Raw genomic sequence first — 23,550 nt, 5'->3', positions numbered from 1 at the left:
GATGGTTCCTTAATATATTTTAACTACATTGCATTTGAGTATGGAGAGGCAACTATCTGGAAGTATTTTACATAAAAAATTTACTAAGTATTGCCCGGTTTGTAGTTGCAGTTAAAGAAAACACATGAAAAGGCACAATTTTTTTTTAAATTCGAAAAAATGTAAATATTTCAAAAACGGTGACACTTTTACCTGAAAATTTTTTGTTTATCAGGGAGCCCACCCCCCACCTACCTTCCCCTAAAGTTTGGCACGTTACTTCTGGGACACCCTGTATAACGTATTTAAGTTCATACATAAATAAATTTACCACCACCCCAAATTCACGCTTTCATTTTAGTATACCGGAGAAGAAATGTTTGCAGAGCTCTACGACTGTAACATACGATTAAAATTAAAAGAATTTTGATACAAAAACAAAATTTGCTTAAGTACATTAAATGTTTATTTTATGAGTTTATTTCAAGGCAAGTCTAATGGAAGTAAGTTTCTACTATTCGCAGGCTGGTAGTTCTTGCTTGTGTTTGTAAGTGGTTTTGTGATGTTGAAATATTTTCATTGGATTCATCTAAATCTATATTTGTTTCAATTGCTTCGGTTACTGGAACATTAGCTTTTAATAGGATATTGTGGAGTACTATACAAGCGTTTATTATTTTTCCTGCTTTTTCTGGTTCTTTGTCGAGATAAACATCGAAACCGGCCGCTCAACTATACATCGCGTTTTCTTATGTGCCACATTATATCTTTCTTCTTCTTCATTTGCTGAATTAGCTATAGGAGTCATCAACCATGGTTGGAGTGGAAATCCCCTATCCCCTAGCAACCAGTAATTACGATGACCTCTCGTGTACTTTTCTTTTAGATAATTTTGAATTGCCGAAGTCCGCCACATGTATGCATCATGCGACGTACCTGGGAACTTCGCATTGGCATAGCAAATTTGGTGTTTTGAATCGCAAATAAGTAATAAGTCGATGGAATGACCACCTATAGATGTACACAATTGACTGAGTATAACTTTTCAAATTGAAAGTAAAAAAGCTTAACTTTTCTACAGTAGTATAAACTTTCTAGATCTCCTTTAGGTGCTATAATTTTGATGTGACTCCCATCCATTAAGCCAATTATACCCGGGAATCCATATTTTTGGTAAAATTCCGCTTTTATCGCAGGTTCCTCCGCTTCATTTGGAAACCGCACGTAAGTCGCTTGAATGGTTGTGACTTCCTCAACACATCTCCTGACAGTCGTTTGTGATAAACAGGACAAAAAATCTTGTCCTATCGGGCGCTGGTAGCTTCCGGTGGCAAAAAATCTCAAAGCGGACAACATTTTCATATACGTAGGAATAGCAGTATTTCGTCTCGAAGACCGGAAAAACGGCGAAAGCTGGGCTAGGGTCTCGTTGAAAATAGTTTTTGGAAATCTATATAACTATAAAACGCTCGTCGCTTATCTCAAATGGATTTTGCACATCTCGCAGATTCCTTCTTTCCGGCTTAAATACAAAAATAACCATTTGCATACATACGTACCTACATGAGAAGAGTATTTAACATAACTAAAACACGTTATCACACCTTTGTCTACGCCGCAATCTAAATGCAATAATATTTCCACTCATTAAGTCTATTATGTTTTTCAATGTTAGTGTTTGGTCTAGAACCAAATGTGATAACATTCACTTTTATTTCTTGCAAAATAATTTTGTAACACACTGTAGTATAAGTTAAGAACTGTCATATTAGTATAAGTACTCAATAATGAGATTCTCTCATACTCTCAATTTCACTCATTTTCCAATTCCTTCTATTCTTAAATTGTCAATAGCTTTGTGAAAACGATACTTCAAATAAATTGTTGACTTCACTTCTTCTGTAAAGCGTACGCTCGCCGTTTTTTACTTCTACGTTCATCCGGATTCGTACTGCAACTTATAGAGTTTTCGGAATCGAAGTAAATAATTATTTCTGTACAAACCCAAGCCGAACCATAGGGTCGGAATTCGCCAAAAAATCCAGTTTTTAACGAGTTCCAAGGTGTCAAATTAGGCATCTTTTTCATTGGCGATCCTGCCAGGAGACTTCGCATAAGTTGTCCTGCGCAAAACTTCATTGTCACATCATCATACGTTCATCTAGGTGGATCAGCTCGCAAGGATTTGACACTTCGCATAAGTTGTCCCATGTGTGCCTAACCACGTTTTCGCATCGTCATAAGTTCATCTAGGTGGATCAGCTTGCAAGGATTTTGACACTTCGCATAAGTTGTCCTATGTGTGCATGGGTAGTAGGGGTGCAAAGGTTGTAACGTTTATCTTCCTCAACCATCAGCCAAGGAGTTTTGGGTAAATTTACAGACATATTCCAGTTATAAAGATCTATAATTGACAGAAAGTGTGCCAAGGTAAATTGCATATATAAGGATCCGTTATCGTTGCATTTATATATGTATAGCTAAAAATCCGCTACAACCGCTGCTATATATCTATATGAGGTGTGCGCATTGTACGTATATGTACATATATTCCCTTTAAGCTACGCCAACGCATACCGGACATTGCGCTCTTAGCATAGGTATTATAACTTCATAATCCAATGCTCTACAATTTCGTTACACAAAGAGAGAAATTATTTCATACACGCTAGGCAACGCTATCACCTGTTATTGTCCTATCGTTGTGACATCATTGTTGCGTTAATTTTTTCTGCTTGAGTCTCTTCGCATCGCCGTAGACTTCATAGTACTTAAGAGAAAGCATTTCAGCTTCGAAAACGGTCATTGTTGTGCTAGCTCAGTTTGTCTCAAATTTACATTCGTACGTCGCTGCTGCCATCTTCATACCGTATGTAGACCATTTTCGCTTCGCAAAAATGACAGAAAATCAACCGTCACTTGAAGAGTTAAAACAACTTCGAGCGCCTACCAAGGGTAGTATTACCCGCATTAGAAACTTAATTGAAGGAAACAATAATCTTTCCGTAACAGAGCTTGAGTGGCGCCTTGGTATACAGTATATTTTGCTTTGCTGCCTTTATGCTTAAGTGCACATTTAAGATACCTACCCTAAAATGCGCACTAGCGGCATTATTTTTAACATTTATAAGGAAACTCCTCCGATAGATGTATTCAACATACATGCACATTGGCGATACCTGCCTTAAAAACTGTGCAACTATTATTAACTATCAAAGAAAGTATTAGGTTTACCAGCACTGGCCCTACAATTACCTAATTTTACAAGCTTTTATTTATTTTGCTCATCTCGCAGAACAACGAAAATGGCTATCAATTAGTGTAGTTATATAGATAATTAGATACCATTCGGTAAAAATTTCGCTTGCAGTAATTTCTACGTGGTAAGCGCTCCTCCATTAATTGGTTTGATAGGGATTCGGATACCTTCCTCATTGAAGTAGTAAAGAAAATTCGCTTAAGTGCTTTTTTCGGTTAAGTGCACAAGTTTTTCGTGCAAAGAAGGATGGGCAGCTAAGCAAAATATACTGTAATTGATTCGTATTACAAACAAGCTTCGTACTACCAAACTCAAATTGAGAGACTGTCCCCAGCTGATAATGGTCGGTCAGATATTGATGAGCTTTATGTAAATGCAAAATGCAAAATATCAGCTGCAATGGACGGGCGTAGAAGACAAAGTTTTTATGAACAAACTCTATGTTTTCCACAAACAACAACAAATCGGTTACCAAACTTGCGTTTACCAAAGTTTGATGGCAAATACATTGAGTATAAAAACTTTATAAATTGTTTTAATAGTCTCGTGGATAATGATCCTAATATACCAGCCATTGAGAAGTTCAACCACTTGCTGACTTGTTTAAGTGGAGAAGCGTTATCCACGGTAAAGGCTTTCCAAGTCACAAATGAAAATTACGCCAAGGCACTTCAACGTCTCAAAGACCGGTACGATAACAACACTTTAATTTTTTTTAGATAATATATCAGCACTTTTTGATATTCCCAAGGCGACTAAGAGTGTACCGGGGCAGTTGCGACACATAGTCGACACCGTCTCTGCTCTTTACAGCTCCTTACAGTCGCTAGGTTCTTATGAACAAATTTGTGATGCGTTCATTATACATGTTGCGTTGTGTAAAGTTGACTCGGATACAAGAAGAAAATGGGATGAACACATCGACTACGTATCATTACCAAAATGGGTTGACTGCTGCGCAATGCTGGACAAACGTTGTCAACAAATAAATGCTAATTTGAAAGGCGCGTCAGGGCCAGCTGCAGCTCAGTCATCACATCAAAGGACCTATACTAACAACGCGAAAATCAATCATACGTTGCTAGCGAAACGCAGTTCTCAAAGGGATATGTTGTGCGCGTTTTGCTCTAAATCAGGTCACAATATATCAACGTGTCAAGGCTTCGTAGTTCTTCCGGTGACTCAGCGTTCACAACAAGTGAAAAACTTAAATCTTTGCCTTAATTGTTTAGCTAAAGGTCATGGATGTTCGCAATGCCCATCAAAATATTCATGTCGATTTTGTAAAAAAAAGGCATCATTCGTTGCTACACAATATCTCCGAAACTATTTCCTCACCCTCTACTCCGCCAAACAACAGCTTTACGACAAATGAGTCAGCATCAGTTCATACAACCAGTGTCGAAACCCAACTTGGAGCCTCAGCGCAAGGAGGGCAAGTTATACTTGCTACCGCCTTGATTTTGGTTAGAGACGCTTGTGGAGAGTTCGAGATTTGTAGAGTTCTCTTGGACTCGTGTTCACAGGTGAACCTTATGACGCAGGCGCTTTGTTCAGGTTTAAATCTTCGTAAGTCTCGTAATAATATCGACGTCTGCGGGATTGGCTCATCCCCACTAAAAATAGCATTTAAAATGCAAACTACCATTCGCTCTCGCATTAATAATTTTGAAACGTCGCTAGAATTCCTAATATCTCCACAAATCTCTGGCTATCATCCTAGTGAAACTGTAGCATCAGCAGATCTAATGATTCCTAGAAATATTAATCTCGCGGACCCTGAATTTCACCGTTCACGTGGAGTCGATATGTTGCTTGGGGCAGAAGCCTCTTTTTCGCTTTTATCCGTTGGGAATATCCGTCTTGGCGATAACTTGCCTACTCTGCAAAAAACTTTATTTGGCTGGATCGTATCCGGAAAATGCTCTGCTCCACGACAACCAATTAGCAATCCATCCCATTGTGCAGCTATTTCTACAATAGATAATATAAACCGTAACGTTGAAAAANCAGGTCACAATATATCAACGTGTCAAGGCTTCGTAGTTCTTCCGGTGACTCAGCGTTCACAACAAGTGAAAAACTTAAATCTTTGCCTTAATTGTTTAGCTAAAGGTCATGGATGTTCGCAATGCCCATCAAAATATTCATGTCGATTTTGTAAAAAAAAGGCATCATTCGTTGCTACACAATATCTCCGAAACTATTTCCTCACCCTCTACTCCGCCAAACAACAGCTTTACGACAAATGAGTCAGCATCAGTTCATACAACCAGTGTCGAAACCCAACTTGGAGCCTCAGCGCAAGGAGGGCAAGTTATACTTGCTACCGCCTTGATTTTGGTTAGAGACGCTTGTGGAGAGTTCGAGATTTGTAGAGTTCTCTTGGACTCGTGTTCACAGGTGAACCTTATGACGCAGGCGCTTTGTTCAGGTTTAAATCTTCGTAAGTCTCGTAATAATATCGACGTCTGCGGGATTGGCTCATCCCCACTAAAAATAGCATTTAAAATGCAAACTACCATTCGCTCTCGCATTAATAATTTTGAAACGTCGCTAGAATTCCTAATATCTCCACAAATCTCTGGCTATCATCCTAGTGAAACTGTAGCATCAGCAGATCTAATGATTCCTAGAAATATTAATCTCGCGGACCCTGAATTTCACCGTTCACGTGGAGTCGATATGTTGCTTGGGGCAGAAGCCTCTTTTTCGCTTTTATCCGTTGGGAATATCCGTCTTGGCGATAACTTGCCTACTCTGCAAAAAACTTTATTTGGCTGGATCGTATCCGGAAAATGCTCTGCTCCACGACAACCAATTAGCAATCCATCCCATTGTGCAGCTATTTCTACAATAGATAATATAAACCGTAACGTTGAAAAATTATGGCAGCTTGAGGAAGTCAATTCAAAGAGGCAACATTTGACATCAGAAGAATACCAGTGCGAGACTCATTTTTTGAAAACGGTAACCAAATCCAATGGTCGACTCATGGTAAAACTGCTGTTCAAGGGTGATGTCCGCAGTCTTGGTAATTCGCGAGATATAGCTATGCGACGCTTTTTAGCAATGGAAAACAAACTCGAGAAAAATCCAACATTAAAGAGCGAATATACAGAATTTTTGAAGGAGTACGAAGAACTGGGCCATATGTCTTACTCAAAAATGTGGAACTAGATTCACCACTCTATTTTGTACCCCACCACTGCGTGGTAAAGCCGGGAAGTACGACAACTAAACTGAGAGTTGTCTTCGACGCATCGTGTCGTACGGCTTCCCAGGTCTCACTGTGAACTACTCATGGTGGGCCCGCAACTTCAAAATGAATTGTTAATTACTCTTTTACGATTCCGGTGCCACAAATATGGTCTTACAGCTGATATTACAAAATTGTATCAGCAATTTTTACTACATCCCGATGATCGTAAGTACCACTTGATTCTCTGGCGTTATGACAAAACGCAACAAATTTCTACACATAGCCTCAACACCGTTACATATGGTACTGCAGCGGCGCCTTATCTTGCAATTCGTAGTTTACAATTCGCAGCAGAGACCTGTCCATATGGGAATGATCTCGGAAAGAAAATCATCAAAACTGACTTCTACGTTGATGATATGTTAACAGGAGCAGATGATCAGCAATCCCTGCTAATGATTAAGAAGGAAGTCTGCGAAGTATTGAATTCTGCTCAGCTTTCACTCACTAAATGGTTCTGTAATCACCCATCACTAATGGAATCAGTGACGGATATCAAGAACGTCTGTTTGGACGACAATACCACAACAAGTGCACTTGGAATATCTTGGTATACCAGTGACGACGTTTTCGGATTCGCGTATCATCCAAAAAATCAGACAACTAGCATTACGAAGCGATCAATCTTGTCAACAACATCGTCACTCTTTGACCCACTGGGACTTATAGTCCTGTTGTCATTAAGGCGAAAATCTTGCTGCAAAGGTTATGGGTTCTTCAATGTGACTGGGACAAATCTGTGCCACAAATAATTGCAAGTGCTTGGGAAGCTATTTGCCAAGATTTACAGCAGTTGCACCTCATACGTATTCCGAGATATGTTGGCTTGTAAATGCTGTCGACATACAAGTTCATGGCTTTGGAGATGCCTCGACAAAGGCGTATGGATGCTGTTTGTATGTTCGCTGCAAGGATGAAGTAGGCAATGTCACAGTAAACCTGTTAGCGTCCAAATCACGCGTTGCTCCATTAAAGGTTTGCACACTTCCTCGTTTGGAGTTATGCGCCGCACATTTACTCGTTAAGTTCTGGAACAAAATCGAAGAGCATCTTAACTGGCAAATTTCCCAAAGGTGTTTTTGGTCCGATTCGCAAATAACATTGCACTGGATACAATCGCAATCATCAACACTGTCAACGTTTGTTGGTAATCGAGTATCTGATGTTCAACAATTAACAAAGGACGTAACTTGGAGACATATCCCTACAGAGGAAAATCCTNGTAATCGAGTATCTGATGTTCAACAATTAACAAAGGACGTAACTTGGAGACATATCCCGACAGAGGAAAATCCTGCAGATCTTATTTCACGCGGCTGTTCGGTCAACGAACTTGTGGAATCAAATTGGCTTCACGGACCTCCATTTCTTCTCCATGATTCATCAACGTGGCCATCAACATTTAGTGGCTACTTATCCGACAAAGATCATGACTTGGAAAAACGCAAGCTTGCATGTACCTGTGAGGTTATCGAAAGACCATATCTGCAGTTACATAAAGGGTCTTCGTGTTGTTGCAATTATGCTAATTATGCATCTACGACGAATGCCTTACACAGCGACAGAACTAGAAGAAGCTCTTAAACGAGTTGCTTAGATTATTCAACAGCATTACTTTGCAAACGAAATCGCCACCTTGAGGAAACAGGATGAAGGCGATTTCCAACTAATGCGAGTCAAAGATTTATAGTGACAATGCAACAAATTTTGTTGGCGCTGGCGCCAAGCTAAAGGAGTTTGCTAAAGCTTTTCAGAGCTCCACCAATGTTAAGAAAATTACTGATTTTTGCTCGTCTAATTTTATTGACTTTTCATTTATTCCCCCCAGAGCACCACATTTCGGAGGACTCTGGGAGGCTGCCGTTAAGTCGGCAAAGGCGCATATGTATCGAACTCTGACGACTGCACGGTTAACGTTCGAGGAGTTGAGCACTTCACTGGCTGAAATCGAAGCGTTATCAATTCTCGACCACTTGGTGCACTGTCATCAAATCCCAACGACTTGGAGGCCCTAACACCGGGGCGTTTTTTTAATTGGAAGTTCTATAAAAGGCATTCCATAACCTACGAAGTTGGTTGAGGATATTTCGAATCTTCAGCGATGGCAAAGAACTTCTGCAACAAAGGCACACTTCTGGCACAGATGGCATCACGAATATCTCACCGAATTGCAAAATCGTCCACGCTGGCAGAAAACACAGCGAGACTTGCAAATTAATGACCTAGTCCTCATTCACGATGATAATCAACCTCCTATGAAATGGCTGATGGGACGTGTCGCAAACGTTATTGCTGGTAAAGATGGACATGTACGAGTCGCAGATGTTAAAAGAGCGTCAACAATCCTGCGGCGCCCCCTAGCAAAGTTGGCATTGCTACCGATTGATTGAAACTAGGAGTTTCAATGGTGGGCAGTATGTTTGGTCTAGAACCAAATGTGATAACATTCACTTTTATTTCTTGCAAAATAATTTTGTAACACACTGTAGTATAAGTTAAGAACTGTCATATTAGTATAAGTACTCAATAATGAGATTCTCTCATACTCTCATTTTCACTCATTTTCCAATTCCTTCTATTCTTAAATTGTCAATAGCTTTGTGAAAACGATACTTCAAATAAATTGTTGACTTCACTTCTTCTTGTAAAGCGTACGCTCGCGGTTTTTTACTTCTACGTTTATCCGGATTCGTACTGCAACTTATAGAGTTTTCGGAATCGAAGTAAATAATTATTTCTGTACAAACCCAAGCCGAACCATAGGGTCGGAATTCGCCAAAAAATCCAGTTTTTAACGAGTTCCAAGGTGTCAAATTAGGCATATTTTTCAGTTAGTTTTTAGTTTATTTAGTTTGTTCTTCATTTGTTTTGTTGATCATAATATTTCCTTACTGACAGATGACTTTTACATTCAGCGCGATATTCAGCACAATATTTACACAGTGGTTTAGAGAATCGCTTGAAACCTGAAAGTGTACACTTGAGAAAACATGAATTTTGTACTCGGTGTACACTTTGCATTTTCTCACTGTTACAGAATCCAGCCCCTGGTGTGCCCCAGGGTAAAATCCTAGGCCCAATACTTTTTCTTATATTCTTCCAACGTCATTGGAGCCTGCTTTAAGCATTCCAAGTTTTTGCTGTGCGCTGATGACCTAAAATTCTTCAGAAGTATCACTTCTATGTCTTGTGTTTTGCTATTAAAAACTGATCTAACAACTTAACTAATTGGAGCATCAGAAATAACTTACCGCTTAACCCGAGAATGGAAAACATATTTTTTAGCCCTTTAATGGTAAACATCGCCTATGAGGCTACCTTTATAAACAACGAACATTTCACCTTTGAAAAAATAAGATTTATTCAAACAAAAGCAAATACGTATTTACTGTATCTTTTGTAACAAAAATTAATAAAAAAATGTTATTTTTTTATCTGACATTTGTTACAGTCATATTAGTAGATCACATTTTTTAATGGGTAGTATACACAGACCGTTTGAAAAACAAAATATTTCCGTTCGAGATATTTTCGTACAATTTCTTTAGCTTATAGATTTTAGATCAAATAAATATATTAAAAAAGAATATCATGCCTATGACTTAGAAACAATTGTGTTATTAAAAAGTTTCCTATACAACAAAAAAAATAAATTTATTGCTAAACATCGCCTCATAGGTGACACACGTATGAATATTTCGGCAACATAATGGAGCTGAACAAAACACGTACTGCACACAAGCTTATAGAACACTTAACTGAGTGGGCACGAACCCACGCTTTGTTATGAGAGACCAATCTTGAAATATCGCAAAAACCAAAAATGGTTGCGCCTCACAGGCTATGTTTACCATTCTAGGGTTAACATCAAAAAACTTTTCCATATGACTCTTTCAAAGAGCATAAACACGCATAAGTCGACTTATTACCTGTTTGATAAAAGACTTTCTTCTGTTAAGAAACTTTCAATATATCTCGATTCCTAGACGTGACCCAGCGAAATGCCGGGCCACGTATAACTTGTTTTTGACCGATATAACATTTCCCGTTGGTTTCATCCCATCCCGATTTTTACTGTCGCATAGTGTTATTTCTCCTGCAAACATGGTGGGCTGTTGTTGCTTTAATGGGAGCCTGTTTCCGTGGCCCAATTATTTATATTTTCGTCCAATTTTTGAAGACTTTGCACGACCTCTTCATGTGTTCTAGACGCAGGTGCAAAGATATTGCCTGCATATATACCTATATACGAAATACTTTGCACATTATTTATCAGTTTTAGTAAAGAATTAAATACATATGTAATTTACGCTTAAGATGAAAGTTGTATATCTAGTTTGTAACATTTGTAAATTATACACTTAATAAATGAAATGAAATGAAAAATGGTCAGATGACCGAACTTTTATATAATTTTTACTCTATCTACTAACTGTATTTTATTTTATCCTTTTTGCAAACATTACATCTTTGCTTTTTATTTCGCTTGAGAAAAATTACAATCTCTATTTGACAGTGATAAAGGCTTTAGTGTGAAAATCGCTATTTTGAGGAACTATTTAATTTTGTGTGTTTTCGATAACAGCAATTTATCACTTTCTTTGATGTTTTAATAAACAAGTAATTTTTTAACAAAAAAAAAAACAAAGCCGACTCAGTTCTCATATAAAAATTTAGGAGTACCGTTATTTTATTCATGACGCAAAGATCGGAGCTAAACCAAATTAGTAGGACCACCACCTTTAATTTAAAAAAGAAATCAGTTAATGTGGTCCAAAGTCATACATTAAAAAAAATATTCCGACGAATTGATAACCTCCTTTTTGAAGTCGGTTAAAAAATGGTTGAATGTCAAAGAAAATATCAATATTATTTTTGGATAATTCTTGGTGGATAATGGCTTCAGCTGATGACGTAATTGCGAGCAATAACTTTGTAAATTCTTCACATGGCAATGATGAAGATGATTTTGAAAATCAAAAAAAAAAAAGCAGAAAAAGATGGAGAGTTTGAAGAAAAAGTAGACAAGAGAATAAAATAAAATACAATAAATACTGAACTTTTGAATAAAAACCTCTAATCTGAGTATTTATTTGAAAAAAACAATGACATTCAAAAAAATTGGCCTACAGCGCCTTCTAGCACAAAGCTTATAATAAACGAACTTAAAAAATGAATTCCTGGAATCAAAATACCCTTACATGATATTTTTCAAGAATTTAACCTAATTAATTAATAAATTGTGTGCAAGGATTTAATTAAGGATATCTTCATTATTTGAGCTAAAGTCGAAAAAGCCATTAACGTAGTATTGTTGACATCTAAAACTATCACTCGCATTTGGTTTTACTCAATACCGAGCAAGCAAGTTTTATTTTGTTGCATAGTGTTATTAAACGTGTGATATGTAGTAGATAAAATTTTATATTTAGAATAGTGGTAGCCAAGGCTCATTGAATAGGTAGTAACGTGCCTTGGTATTAACTCAAATAGAGCTGATTCGGATATTAAAAATGATTGAAATATGGCCATATATAGTTTTATAAGTATTTGTTTTATTAACTTCGTAGGCTCCCTTCACCAATTTATTCAAGGCGCAATTGATCACACCATCGAACGCGAACTGAGCAATGAAGGGTACGTACAAATGTTTATAATTGGATAATCTCATAAATATAAGACAGCGTATTTTTTTTAAGGGTTGGCTGGAAAGCTGTTACAACTGATACTCTGATTCCAGGTGCTGGAAACGAAGCTGACGTGTCGCCTATTTGTAAACAAAATAAGCAAGAACATGTTATACAGCAACATCCGGAGGATATTATAATGCAACAAGTAATTAATCGAACAAGCGATATTAGTATAATTCCGCAGGTATACGAAGGCGTTTGCTCGACAACTCATAAACGTAATGATGCACTCGAACGAAAGCCGGAGGTGTTGGAAATCGAATTGAATCAGCAGCAGGCAGAAGATGTGTTGCTTAGACAGATTGTAAGCAAAATGAATGAGTTACCAATCGACATGGACAATGCGTTAGAATACGTCGACTCCTCGGAAGCTATACCTTCAGAATCTGTATGCAGTGGTGAAATGATACAGAACACACTGTTAAGTACACATGATCCAAATTTTACCTCTGCACTTATAGCAGGAGACGGGGATAATATTGATAACGGGTTTGAACACGCAGTGCACGAACAAAATGTATTGCTGCAGAATCAGCCGGCAACGAGATCTGAAAGTATAACAGACGGCGCACCAATACACAATATAGACAAATCGTTAAAAGCTGTTGGTATAAAGAAGGATTAAAGTTGAAAGTAATGCTATTTCAGTTACAGTTTAAATGAAAATGGAAGCTCAGTGCATACAGTAAGCTTAAAGAGAGAAAAATTTACAGTCGTTAAAGCAAATAAAGTTGACACAATGTTAAAAAGTACTACAAAATAAATTTAATATAATACGACAAATGTAAAATTATAGTTTACAATGCACGATATAAATTGTTAGCTTGTATTAAATGAATGTAAACCTTGTCAAGCAATAGTGAAAAGCATAGATTTTCATGTACATACATATATATAAAATTTCCATGACTATTTTATTACATTCAGTCCCTTGAATAATTAGCACAAACGATAATAGTTTAAATACTGAATAACAACGTCAAGTAGCCTGGGTTGAATGGTCTTATTATAAAGTAGTATTCTCTGTTTAGCAAGCAGTGTTTGTACTAATTTCTGCAGTAAATTTTATAAAACCTTCATACAATTGATACCCTGCAAAATTTTGGCTATTCATCCATAAGTATTATGTCAAAGGATACTTCACGTATTATTTATTCTGTCATTTGAAAAAATATATGAAAATGTCGATACAGATACAAATACAGATACAAAAAAATCTTCCAAAGGTCATTTTATAAGGCAGGCACACAGGCGTCCGTTTTAGGCATGTACATAGGTTTCAAAGGGCGTGTACAAAGGTTTCATGTAAGGCGGTTCTAGCAAAAATGATTTGAAAGTCTTTTGTAACACAATTGAGAAAGGTTTTATTTTTTATTACTTCAAGAAAATGTTAAAAATAGCTCTTATGCTCAACTTTCATGGCGAAAGGCTTTTTTTTGTGACAATAGGTAAACAAATACTTTATTTTAATTTGTTGTTCTTGTAACATAGAAATCTCCCAAACGTTAGTTGCGTTCGATTACAAAATTAGCCAACACCAGCCAACAATCAAAATCAAGAGCGTAAGCGAGAATTCTCTCCCAAAGAGAAGAAAAAGCAAAAAGGTAAACGAACAGGAAATTAGCCATCACTTGCAAAAACCGGAAGAAGAAGACACACCAGCTGACTTTCTTTATGTTTTATTTGTAAACAAACTGAAATTCATGTTGGCTCCATGGAAGAAAAAGGAAACATTTCTAGAAGTAAAAACTAGTTGGCACTATCATAAAGTTACATAGCAGGCAGCCAAAATGCATATAAATAACAAAACTCGACAAATGCAATTTTGTGTTTACAAAAATTGCAACCATATGTTTTGTGATGATATGTTTTCGTGTTGGATAATTTTTGCTGACTAAAATTTTGCCAGTACAAAATGAACGCTTCTCTTGCATCAAAATGAACGCTTGCTCTCTCAATTTTTATGTGTTGGATATTTTTTTGTCGTTATCGAACGCCATCCAGTAAAAATTTGGAAAAACTATTACAAATTTTTTACTTGTCGAACGCAACTATTTTTTACGGAATCAGCTGGAGTGACAGTCCCTGGCCAGATATAGATCTGAGTCGTTCCGGTTACGTAGACATACCTGACGTGTGAATAGGTACGATGTGCATTCAATGGCGTTTTACAAATTTGTGTGTCCCTAGGGCCAATTATGGCAGCTGTCTTCTTCTTATTTTTTGGCGCTGTAACCGCCTAAGCGATTTTGGCCGAGTTCAGCAAACCGCGCCAGTCCTTTCTCTTCGAAACGCCAAGTGAAGCCAAGTCCTTCTCCACCTGATCTTTCCATCGCAGTGGGGGCCTCCCTCTTTCTCTGCTACCACCAGCGGGTTCCGAGTTGAATACTTTCAGAGCTGGAAAGTCGGTGTCCATTCGAACGACATGGCCAAGCCAGCGGAGCCGCTGTATTTTAATTCGCTGCATTATGTCCATGTCGTTGTAAAGCTCATACTCGGCGTCGCAAACGCGTAAAGGCCCGTAAATCTTCCGCAAAATCTTTCTCTCGAGTACTCCAAGAGCCGCCTCGTCGAATGTTGTCATCGTCCATGCTTCTGCGCCATATACCAGCACGGGCATGATCAGTGACTTATAGAGTGGTTTCCGTACGTCGAGAGGGGACTTTACTCCTGAATTGCCTACTCAGTCCAAAATAGCACATGTTGGCAAGAGTGATTCTGCGTTGGATTTCCATGCTGACATTATTATTGGTGTTAATGCTGGTTCCCAAGTAAACGAAATTCTCTACTCTCTCGAAATTATAACTGTCAACAGTGACGTGGAGGAGCGAATGTGCTGACTGTTTGTTTGATGAGAGGTGATACTTTGTCTTGTCATCGTTTACCACCAGACCTATTCGCTTTGCCTCCTTATCCAACTTGGAAAAGGCAGAACAGGGCTCGAATCGTCACATACGATATCGTACTACGCGTCACGTTAAAACACATTTTTCGGATTATGACATACGTGAACGTACTCTTTGTCCCATTCACCTTCTACTGCCTGACGTATTACGTAGTTTTCTTTCATATCGTTTTCAATCCGTGAACTGATGTTCCAGCAATTGGACGCTCTTGTAGTACATTGGTCCTGAGCGGTTGAGTTCTGCAGCTCTTATTATCTTCTCCAACATCAGATTGAAGAAGTAATATGAGAGGGAGTAGCCCTGTCTGAAACCCCGTTTTGTGGCGAACGGCTCGAAGAGGTCTTTCCCAATTCTGATGGAGCTGGTGGTATTGCTCTACGTCATTTTACACAGCCGTATCAGTTTGGCGGGGATGCCAAATTCAGATATAGCGGCGTCAAGTCGAAAAATAGGTGGTGAGTGTCAATCCTTTTCACGCGGTTCTTTTTTAGGATTTGGCGTATTGTGAATATCTGCTCCACCATTTTCCAGGCCTAAAGCCACACTGATAGGCCCAATCAGTTCATTGACGGTGAGCTTCAGTCTTTCACACAATACGCTTGATAACACCTTGTAACCTATGCTTAGAAGGCTGATACCGCGGTAGTTGGCGCTTGTGGCGGGGTCGCCTTTCGTGTGGATTGGACAGAGCACACTTAAATTCCAGTCGTCGGGCATGCGTTCATCTGACCATATTCTGTATAAGGGTTGATGCATGCACCTTATCAACTCCTCGCTACCGTGCTGGAATAGCTCAGCTGGCAGGCTCTGTGCTCCAGCAGCTTTGTTGTTTTTCAGCCGCATTATTGCTATTCGTAACTCGTCATAGTCAGGCGGAGGAACATCGACTCCGTCATCGGAGCTCGGTTTCTTCTTCTCCACAACTTTCCGTACTGCTACCATTCAGTAGGGTGGAAAAGTGTTCCGTCCATAATTTAAGTACGTTCTGAACATCGGTAACTAGGTCGCCGTTGTTGCTCTTACAGGAGCACTCTCTGGTAAAATTTTCGGGCATTCTTCCTGTCAGCCAGCATTTCAAGCTCTTCGCACTCACGTATTTCGGCTTCTCTCCTATTTCGGCAAATACGTCTCGCTTCCCTCCTCAGATCCCTATAGCGGTCCCACATAGCGCGCGTTGCGCCCGATCGCAGCGTGACCCTGTAGGCGGCATCTTTTCTCTCTGCAGCTTCCTGACACTCCTAATCGTACCAGGTGTTCATTCGGGCTCCCTGAGATCCGACTACTTCTTCGGCAGTGGTACTTAATGAGCGGGAAATTTGGATCCACTGCTCGCATATCCCGGTATGTTGAAGAGTGCTCTCTGGGAGCACGCGTGAGAGTCGGTAGCGAATGAATTGGCTGTCTGTTGTGATTGCAGCTTTTCGACGTTAAGCTTTCCTTGCATATTTGGGCGCACATTTTTTGCTGCACAGAGGTGGGTGCGTTTCTTGGCTGCAACAAGATAGTGGGCCAAGTCGATGCTTGGCCCTCGTAGTGTACGTACGTCCAAAACACTGGAAGCATGCCTTCCGTCTATCACAACATGATCGATTTGGATTTTTCGATCCGGAGACGGCCAAGACAGCTACGTAGCTTGATGAATCTTTTTATGCTTGAACCTAGTACTGCATACTACCATGTTTAGGGCCCTAGCGAAGTCGATCAGCCTCAGTCCGTTGTCGGACGTTTCGTCGTAGAGGCTGAATTTTCCGACGGTGGTTCCAAATATCCCTTCCCTGCTCACCATGGCATTTAAGTCGCCAAGCACGATTTTGATATCATGGAGAGGGCAGCACTCGTACGTTCGCTCCAAGCGCTCATAGAATCGATCCTTGGATACCTAATCCTTCCCTTCCGTCGGGGCATGGGCGCAGATGAGCGAGATGTGGAAGAATCTTACTACGATACAGATTATGGCTAGACGCTCGTCCACCGGGGTAAACAACAGTACTTGCGACGGAGCGTTTGGTCGAGCGAGGACATCAACCAGCCGGACAGAGGCACCTTCCCTATTAAGGGTCCGGACATTCCAGGTGCATGCTCTCAAATCGTAGTCCTTTAAACGTTTGCCGTGGTCGTCATCATAAGGGGGGTCTCACCCAAGCCATTGCTTCGCTTCTTCACTGGAGAGGTTTTTTACGTCGTTACCGCATCTCGCACATGGGTTGCTCACGTTGCCCAGAGTGCACGAACGTGGACGCAAGAGTCGGAATCGAGTATAGCCGTACAACTGTAACTGCAAACCCAGCACAACGACTATACCCCATTGCAGTTAGATTTTTTGTGGTAAAATAATATTTTGCGATAACTACACTTGTGATTAGCTAATTAGGTCAGCAACATTTTGATCAATTTTGGCTATATTGTTTAATGTTTATTATTTTTTCATAAAAGTCTTGCTCATTATATAACAAACATCATATAAATGTGCGTTTCAAACTTTGTGCAAAAGTTTTAAAAAATCTGTAAAGCTTCAGCTAAATTTTCCACTTTATATAAAGATTTTTTAGAATTTTTTGAGTATGTAGTTTAATATCCTATTATATTATAGGGCAATAATATGCCAGGGTTAAGTTGCTAAAGAATCACCTTGATTTTCATAAATTTTTTTCCATAAAAAGAAAGATTCGAATATATTTTGTATGGTAAAAAATGCGATTCTTTAGCAACTTAAATCTTGCACATTATTACCCTAGAATGGGACGAAACGTTCGTGCAACCAAGCATTCGAAATACAAATGGCCAAGTGTAACAACATTTTTCGATGGTCGAACTATTTCCATACAAAATACGTTGAATGCAGATCATGAAAATTAAAAAATAAGGAATATTATTTCCAAAATTAGTGCAAGTATAAATTGAAACGGGAACGTCGACTCCGTCATCATCGACTGCGGGTTCGGGTTCTTCTAAACAACTTTCCATGCTGCTACCATTTAGTAGGGCGGAAAAGTGTTCCCTCCATAATTTAAGTATGCTCTGGACATCGGTTACTAGGTCGCCATGTCGGTTTGTTGAAGAGCAGGTGTGAGTGTCGAGTAGCGAAAGCACTGGCTGTCTGTTGTGATTGCAGCTTTTCGACGTTAAGCTTTCCTTGCATATTTGGGCGCACATTTTTTGCTGCACAGAGGCGGGTGCGTATCTTGGCTGCAACAAGATAGTGGTCCGAGTCGATGTTTGGGCCTCGGAGTGTGCCTACATCTAAAACACTGGAAGCGTGCCTTCCATCTATCACAACATGATCGATTTGGTTTCTTGTTTTTCGATCCGGATACAGCCACGTAGCTTGATGGATCTTTTTATGCTTGAACCTAGTACTGCATACTACCATGTTCTCAGCCTCAGTCCGTTGTCGGACGTTTCGTCGTGGAGGCTGAATTTTGCGACGGTGGTTCCAAAGATCGCTTCCTTGCCCACCCTGGCATCCAAATCACCAAGCACGATTTTGATATCACGACGGGGGCAGCGCTCGTACGTGCGCTCCAAGCGCTCATAAAAGAGATCCTTGGATGCCTCATCCTCTTCCGTCGGGGCATGGGCGAAGATGAGCGAGATGTTGAAGAATCTCGCTTTGATGCGGATTGTGGCTAAACGCGGTTTCATCCGAGGCTTTGCCTTGCTCCTTCACTGGAAGTGGTTTTTACGTGTGGTTTTTACGTGGCGGGTCTCAAAACCAGCGCACAATCCATTGCTGGGATGGGGTGGTTTCGCAACCAAATACACGTTTATATAGCTTGCTCTAAGCAGACACCCGCTTGCAGCCGCACCTACTGGTGAACAGACGCTGCAGACTTCAGGGAGTCCTTAAACCGAATAAGTCGGAGTGGCCTCACCGGAGCTCCTTCTCTTTCTGACGTGACCCAAGGCTCCACTCGGATTGGTTACCGCATCTCGCACATGGGTTGCTCACGTTGCCCAGAGTGCGCGAACGAGGACGCAAGAGTCGGGATTGAGTATAGCCATGCAACTGTAACTGCATACCCAGCGCAACGACTATACCCCATTGCACTCTTATGGCAGATGTATGCTGTTGTAGTCTTTTCAGATGTTGCAACATAGTAGCATTTCTAAACATATTTTCCTATTTAGGAAGTTCTAAGAATGTTATATTTTTGGCCAACTTCTCTAGGTTCTATTGAACTTAGTTTCTTATCGTTATTCAGACAACACTTACGCACCACTGAAAGTTCCATCTCAATTATTTTGCAATATGTATAATTAAAATTTTTTTTTTCGAAAACAAATACAAAACAAAACACGTGCAGAAAACTGAACTCAGGCTAAATGTCGCCCATTGTACTGTTTTCATGTTATTTTTAACCTGTTTTAAATCTACTTCATTTACGAATAAATCGAAGCAAATTGTTAGGTGTTAAAGGGCCCAGTTCGTCTCAACACATCGCTGCCAAAAGCCTCATACCTAATCCTTGTAATGGCGAGGCTGAGACAAAAACTGTTCCGCCATCTCATACTCTTCAAGGCAGGAAGGGCAACTGAAGTTGTTATTACATTATATGAAAGAAAAAAAAGAAACACTTATGTCGAGAAAAAATGTTTGGTGTAAACTTTTTAGGCACCCGCTCGCTCAGGACTACAATTGGCCTTGGATTTATAACACAAACCACATGAATAACAGTTTCAAAGGTTGCACAATGTTCACAAAAATTTATTAAATTAAAAAAAAAATAATCAAAATTTCAAACTTTTTTTTCAGATTATTTAGAAAATTTTCGAGTGGGCAGTTTTGTAGCCCATCGATTACCGTACTGTCGAATTTTAAACTTTTTCCTCCATATAACGCATGAAACATATCTTATTTTATATGGAGGAAATTGCTACACACCCTCTACAAAAAAATTCTAAAAAATCCACGTTAATTTTTGTGCCTTGGAACTCGCACTTTGTTTGACTAAAATAAAATAGAATATATACATATGTTGTAACGAAGCGTTTTATTCGCCCCGCCGCTTCTTCTACAACGCTGGGGTATACTCGCCGTGTCCAGGGTTCGTTACAATAAATTTGTAGTTTCGGGGCTCTGGTAAATCGCACTTTATTAATTTAATTTTCTTAATTTCTATAAAGAACATATAACAAATAACACTTGGCAAAATTTGGTGGCGTCACTTGCAGTGGCTGGGTAACGGCTTCCTGTCCCGTTAGGGGCCCGTTAGGCGGTAGTGGCGTGGCTTCAGTTCTGGTGAGCAGCGCTCTGCTCACGCCGCTGAGTGGCGCGCTGCAAACGTCGGTAAGCGGTGCTCTGGCCGCGTCGGTATATAGCGCTCCTACAATGTGAGTTGCGCTTTGGTCGTGCCGGTGAGTGGCGCTCTGGTGGCGCTCTTGGACGCGCTGATGAGAGGCGCGCAGTTAACGCTGATGAGTAATGTTCTGGTGAGTGGGGCTCTGCTGGCGCCTGTAAGTAGCGCTCTTGTTGGCACGCTTGGCGTTGCGCTGTTGACGGCGACGGGTAGCGCTCTTGCGGACGCGCTTGGCGTTGCGCCGTTGACGGCGACGGGTAGCGCTCTTTCTGGCACCCTTGGCGTGCGCTGTTGACGGCGAACGAGCGGATGTCGTTCGTACGCGGCTTCGCGGTAGACAGTGGCGAGCGGTGATCGGAACCGTTTTTAATGATCACTACTCTGAGTGGTGATGTCTTGTGGTGTGTGTGTACCACTCACAAGCAATCGCTCCATTCAGCGGTAGTTCTCACTACGAAATATGGTTTTCTACCTTTGAAAGGTGATGTCTTGTGGTGTGTGCGTACCACTCACAAGCTATCGCTCCCTTCAATTGTAGTCGTTCACTCGCGACCACAGCTCCGTGCTGACTGACTGTTTTCTGGCTGTGCTCTATATTTTATGGGCTGCGTGCTTGATGTTGCGTGGTCGTGCAGCCACATGTTGCTGTGTGATGTTTCGTTGTCATGGTCACAAAGATGCTGTCGGGTGTTGCTACGAGTTGTGTTGCTATGAGTTGTGTTGCTTGACTGGCTGTTGTGCGGTGTCGTATTGCTTGTGTGGGCTAAATTTCTTGTTGAACATTTAGTCCTCACACCCCCCCCCCCACTTCGGAGGTTCAATGCTCCTTCACCCTTGGCTGTATGCGCGCTTTCCCTCTATACACGGTGACCGTGTAGTTCTCTGTGCGGAACCTCTGGCGTGCCCTGCACGTTCCCTGGTCGATTCTCCCGAAGACGCTGCGGATTCTCTCGGCAATTTCCGGATATTGGTCTAACACCGGTCCGTCGACATCACTAGCCATGACCTCGATCCCTTCTGGAGGCATCTCTGGTTGCTGCTGTTTTGGCTCCGATTGTGGATGTGGTGATGTGCGGCGGTTGTGTGCGTGACGGTCGAGTGTGTAGCGGCCGTCGGCGCCGTGAGGGCGCGCGTAGTGCTGACGCCGGTATGTACGGCGGATCCTGGCGTGGTGACGTAGGAGGGCGTGCTACTGACGCTGCTGGGTGCAGCGACTGCAGTAGGGGCAGCGGATATCCGCTGTCTAGTTTGCACATTAGTCATGTGCGCTGCGGCGTCGTGGATGGTGGCGACGCGTGTCGTCCCGACTGCGGCGTGGGCGTTGACTGCCCTTATGGCTGCGGCGCGGCGCGCGGTGGTGCTGTCCGTAAGCTGCGTGTGTCGCGCGGCGGCGTCGGCTGCGTCGGCGCGTGCCGTCGCGGCGTTTCGTATGCCGGTAGTGGGCTGTGACCCCAGTACCTGGGTGCGAGGACGTTTCGCTTCCTCCTCCTCTATGCGTTCGCGTATGCGTTTGACGCTGTTCGCCCACTTGTTGTTGACTTCCATTTTGATGTTCTGTTAATTTTTTATTTTATTTATTTTTTTCCTCTGGTAGCTTCCGAAACTCTGATGTTCGCTCTCCGGTGGTTCGCGGTTGAGTGGCGCTTGTAATGATGTATCAAATTAAAGTTGGTTAATTAATTCTATGGTTTGGTTGGTCGCCGTTCAATTATTTTTTTTTAATTGTCTCCTTGCTCTTGTATGGCCTCGCTGGTATGGTATGTTTTTAATTCCGCGATATTGGCCGTCTTTTCCTTCCCTCCATCGGTTTTGCGTAGCTGGACGATCACGGGTGATATGTACCTCAGAATTTTATAGGGGCCGTCATATTTGGGGGCCAATTTCGCTGCGAATCCGTCCGCGGCCTTGGATAGATGGTGTTCCTTGGCGAGAACTAGTTCGCCAACCCTAGGAGTCCATTTTCGCCGTCTGAGGTTGTAGTGGCGGGCCTGATCCGTCGCCGCTCTCTCCATATTTTGCCGGACAATCCTGAATGCCTCCTGCATCCTACTGGACTTCTCCTCGGCAGTAGGGGGAACAGTGCCTGTCCCGATGTTGACCTCGTCAAAGAGTGCTCCAGGTAGTCGTGGCTCACGCCCTTGGACGAGAAAAGCTGGGCTGTACCCCGTAGAGGCGGTGACGCTGGTATTGATGGCTAGCTCGATTTCGGGGAGCAAGTCATCCCATCGCTGGTGTTGCGATCTGGTGAGCTGAGCTATTATTCGCTTGACCGTTCGGTTAGCGCGTTCCGTTGAATTCTCCTGGGGGTGTATGGCGGTAAACTGTTGTCGTATTCCCATCTCTTGAAGGTACCGTTGCCACAGCGTGCTGGTGAACTGGACGCCATTGTCCGAGATGAGTATCTTCGGAACGCCAAATCTAGCTAGGATTCGTTCTCTGAAGGCACGGCGCAGTCCTTCTGCCGTGGCGCGTCTCATTGGGACTAGCTCCACCCATTTGCTGAAGCGGTCGAAGAATACCAATAGCATAGTGTTGCCATGTGTAGATCGCGGTAGGGGTCCGACGAAGTCTGTGCAGACCGTCGCGAAGGGCTCCGCAGCCACCTGTGAAAGCATTTTTCCCGCGGGTTTCTGTTGTCCTTCCTTGTATTTTTGGCAGGAATCACACTGGCGCACGTAGCGGCTGATGTCACGGAACATCCCTTGCCAATAGTATCGGTTGGCGATCCGTGCCACTGTCCGTCGGATGCCCATGTGGCCGGCGCTGGGTACATCGTGGTTCTCCTGTAGTACTCGCTGGCGAAGGGGGGTTGGTACACATAACTTCCAGGGCACTGTTTCCTCATCCTGGCTTCGGCATGGGATATGGCGGTAGAGTTGTCCGTCCTGCACCATATAGTCAGCGTATTTCTCCGGGTTTGCGCGCACTTCGCCCACGCGCTTATGCCACCACTTGCATTGTGGTTCCGTCGTTATCGCTTGCCGAAGGGTCTCCAGTGGTTGCCGTGATAGTGCGTCCGCGACTAGGTTGAGCTTCCCTTTTCGATATTCTATATCGAATGTATGCTGTTGTAGTTCTAGGGCCCACCTCGCTATACGGCCGGAAGGGCTCTCGATAGAGTTCAGCCACTTCAACGACATGTGGTCGGTGATCACCT

General features: G+C 41.6%; 2 protein-coding genes across 2 annotated transcripts in view; both read left to right on the top strand.

Annotated features, from left to right (window-relative positions):
* LOC108358525 (ankyrin-3-like) overlaps positions 1-13,407 on the top strand; it is a 251,386-nt gene extending 237,979 nt beyond the window's left edge. Inside the window, 2 exon segments of the mRNA XM_017609928.1 lie at positions 12,071-12,137; positions 12,200-13,407. Of these exon segments, the coding sequence (XP_017465417.1) occupies positions 12,071-12,137; positions 12,200-12,815 (683 nt within the window). The 3' untranslated portion in view covers positions 12,816-13,407.
* LOC108358523 (uncharacterized) lies at positions 3,296-7,320 on the top strand. The gene is made up of 2 exons (XM_017609926.1): positions 3,296-4,374; positions 5,252-7,320. Exon 2 carries the CDS (start codon positions 5,357-5,359, stop codon positions 6,416-6,418), a length of 1,062 nt encoding a protein of 353 aa, XP_017465415.1. The 5' UTR covers positions 3,296-4,374; positions 5,252-5,356; the 3' UTR covers positions 6,419-7,320.
* Positions 13,408-23,550: the final 10,143 nt, after the last annotated feature.

Source organism: Rhagoletis zephyria, unplaced genomic scaffold (genome assembly GCF_001687245.7).
Source record: "Rhagoletis zephyria isolate East Lansing unplaced genomic scaffold, Rhagoletis_zephyria_1.1 Rzeph_scaffold_00267, whole genome shotgun sequence".
Classification (NCBI taxonomy): Eukaryota; Metazoa; Arthropoda; class Insecta; order Diptera; family Tephritidae; genus Rhagoletis; species Rhagoletis zephyria.
Note: the sequence above shows the minus strand (reverse complement) of the source record. Positions and strands in the feature narration are given on the sequence as shown.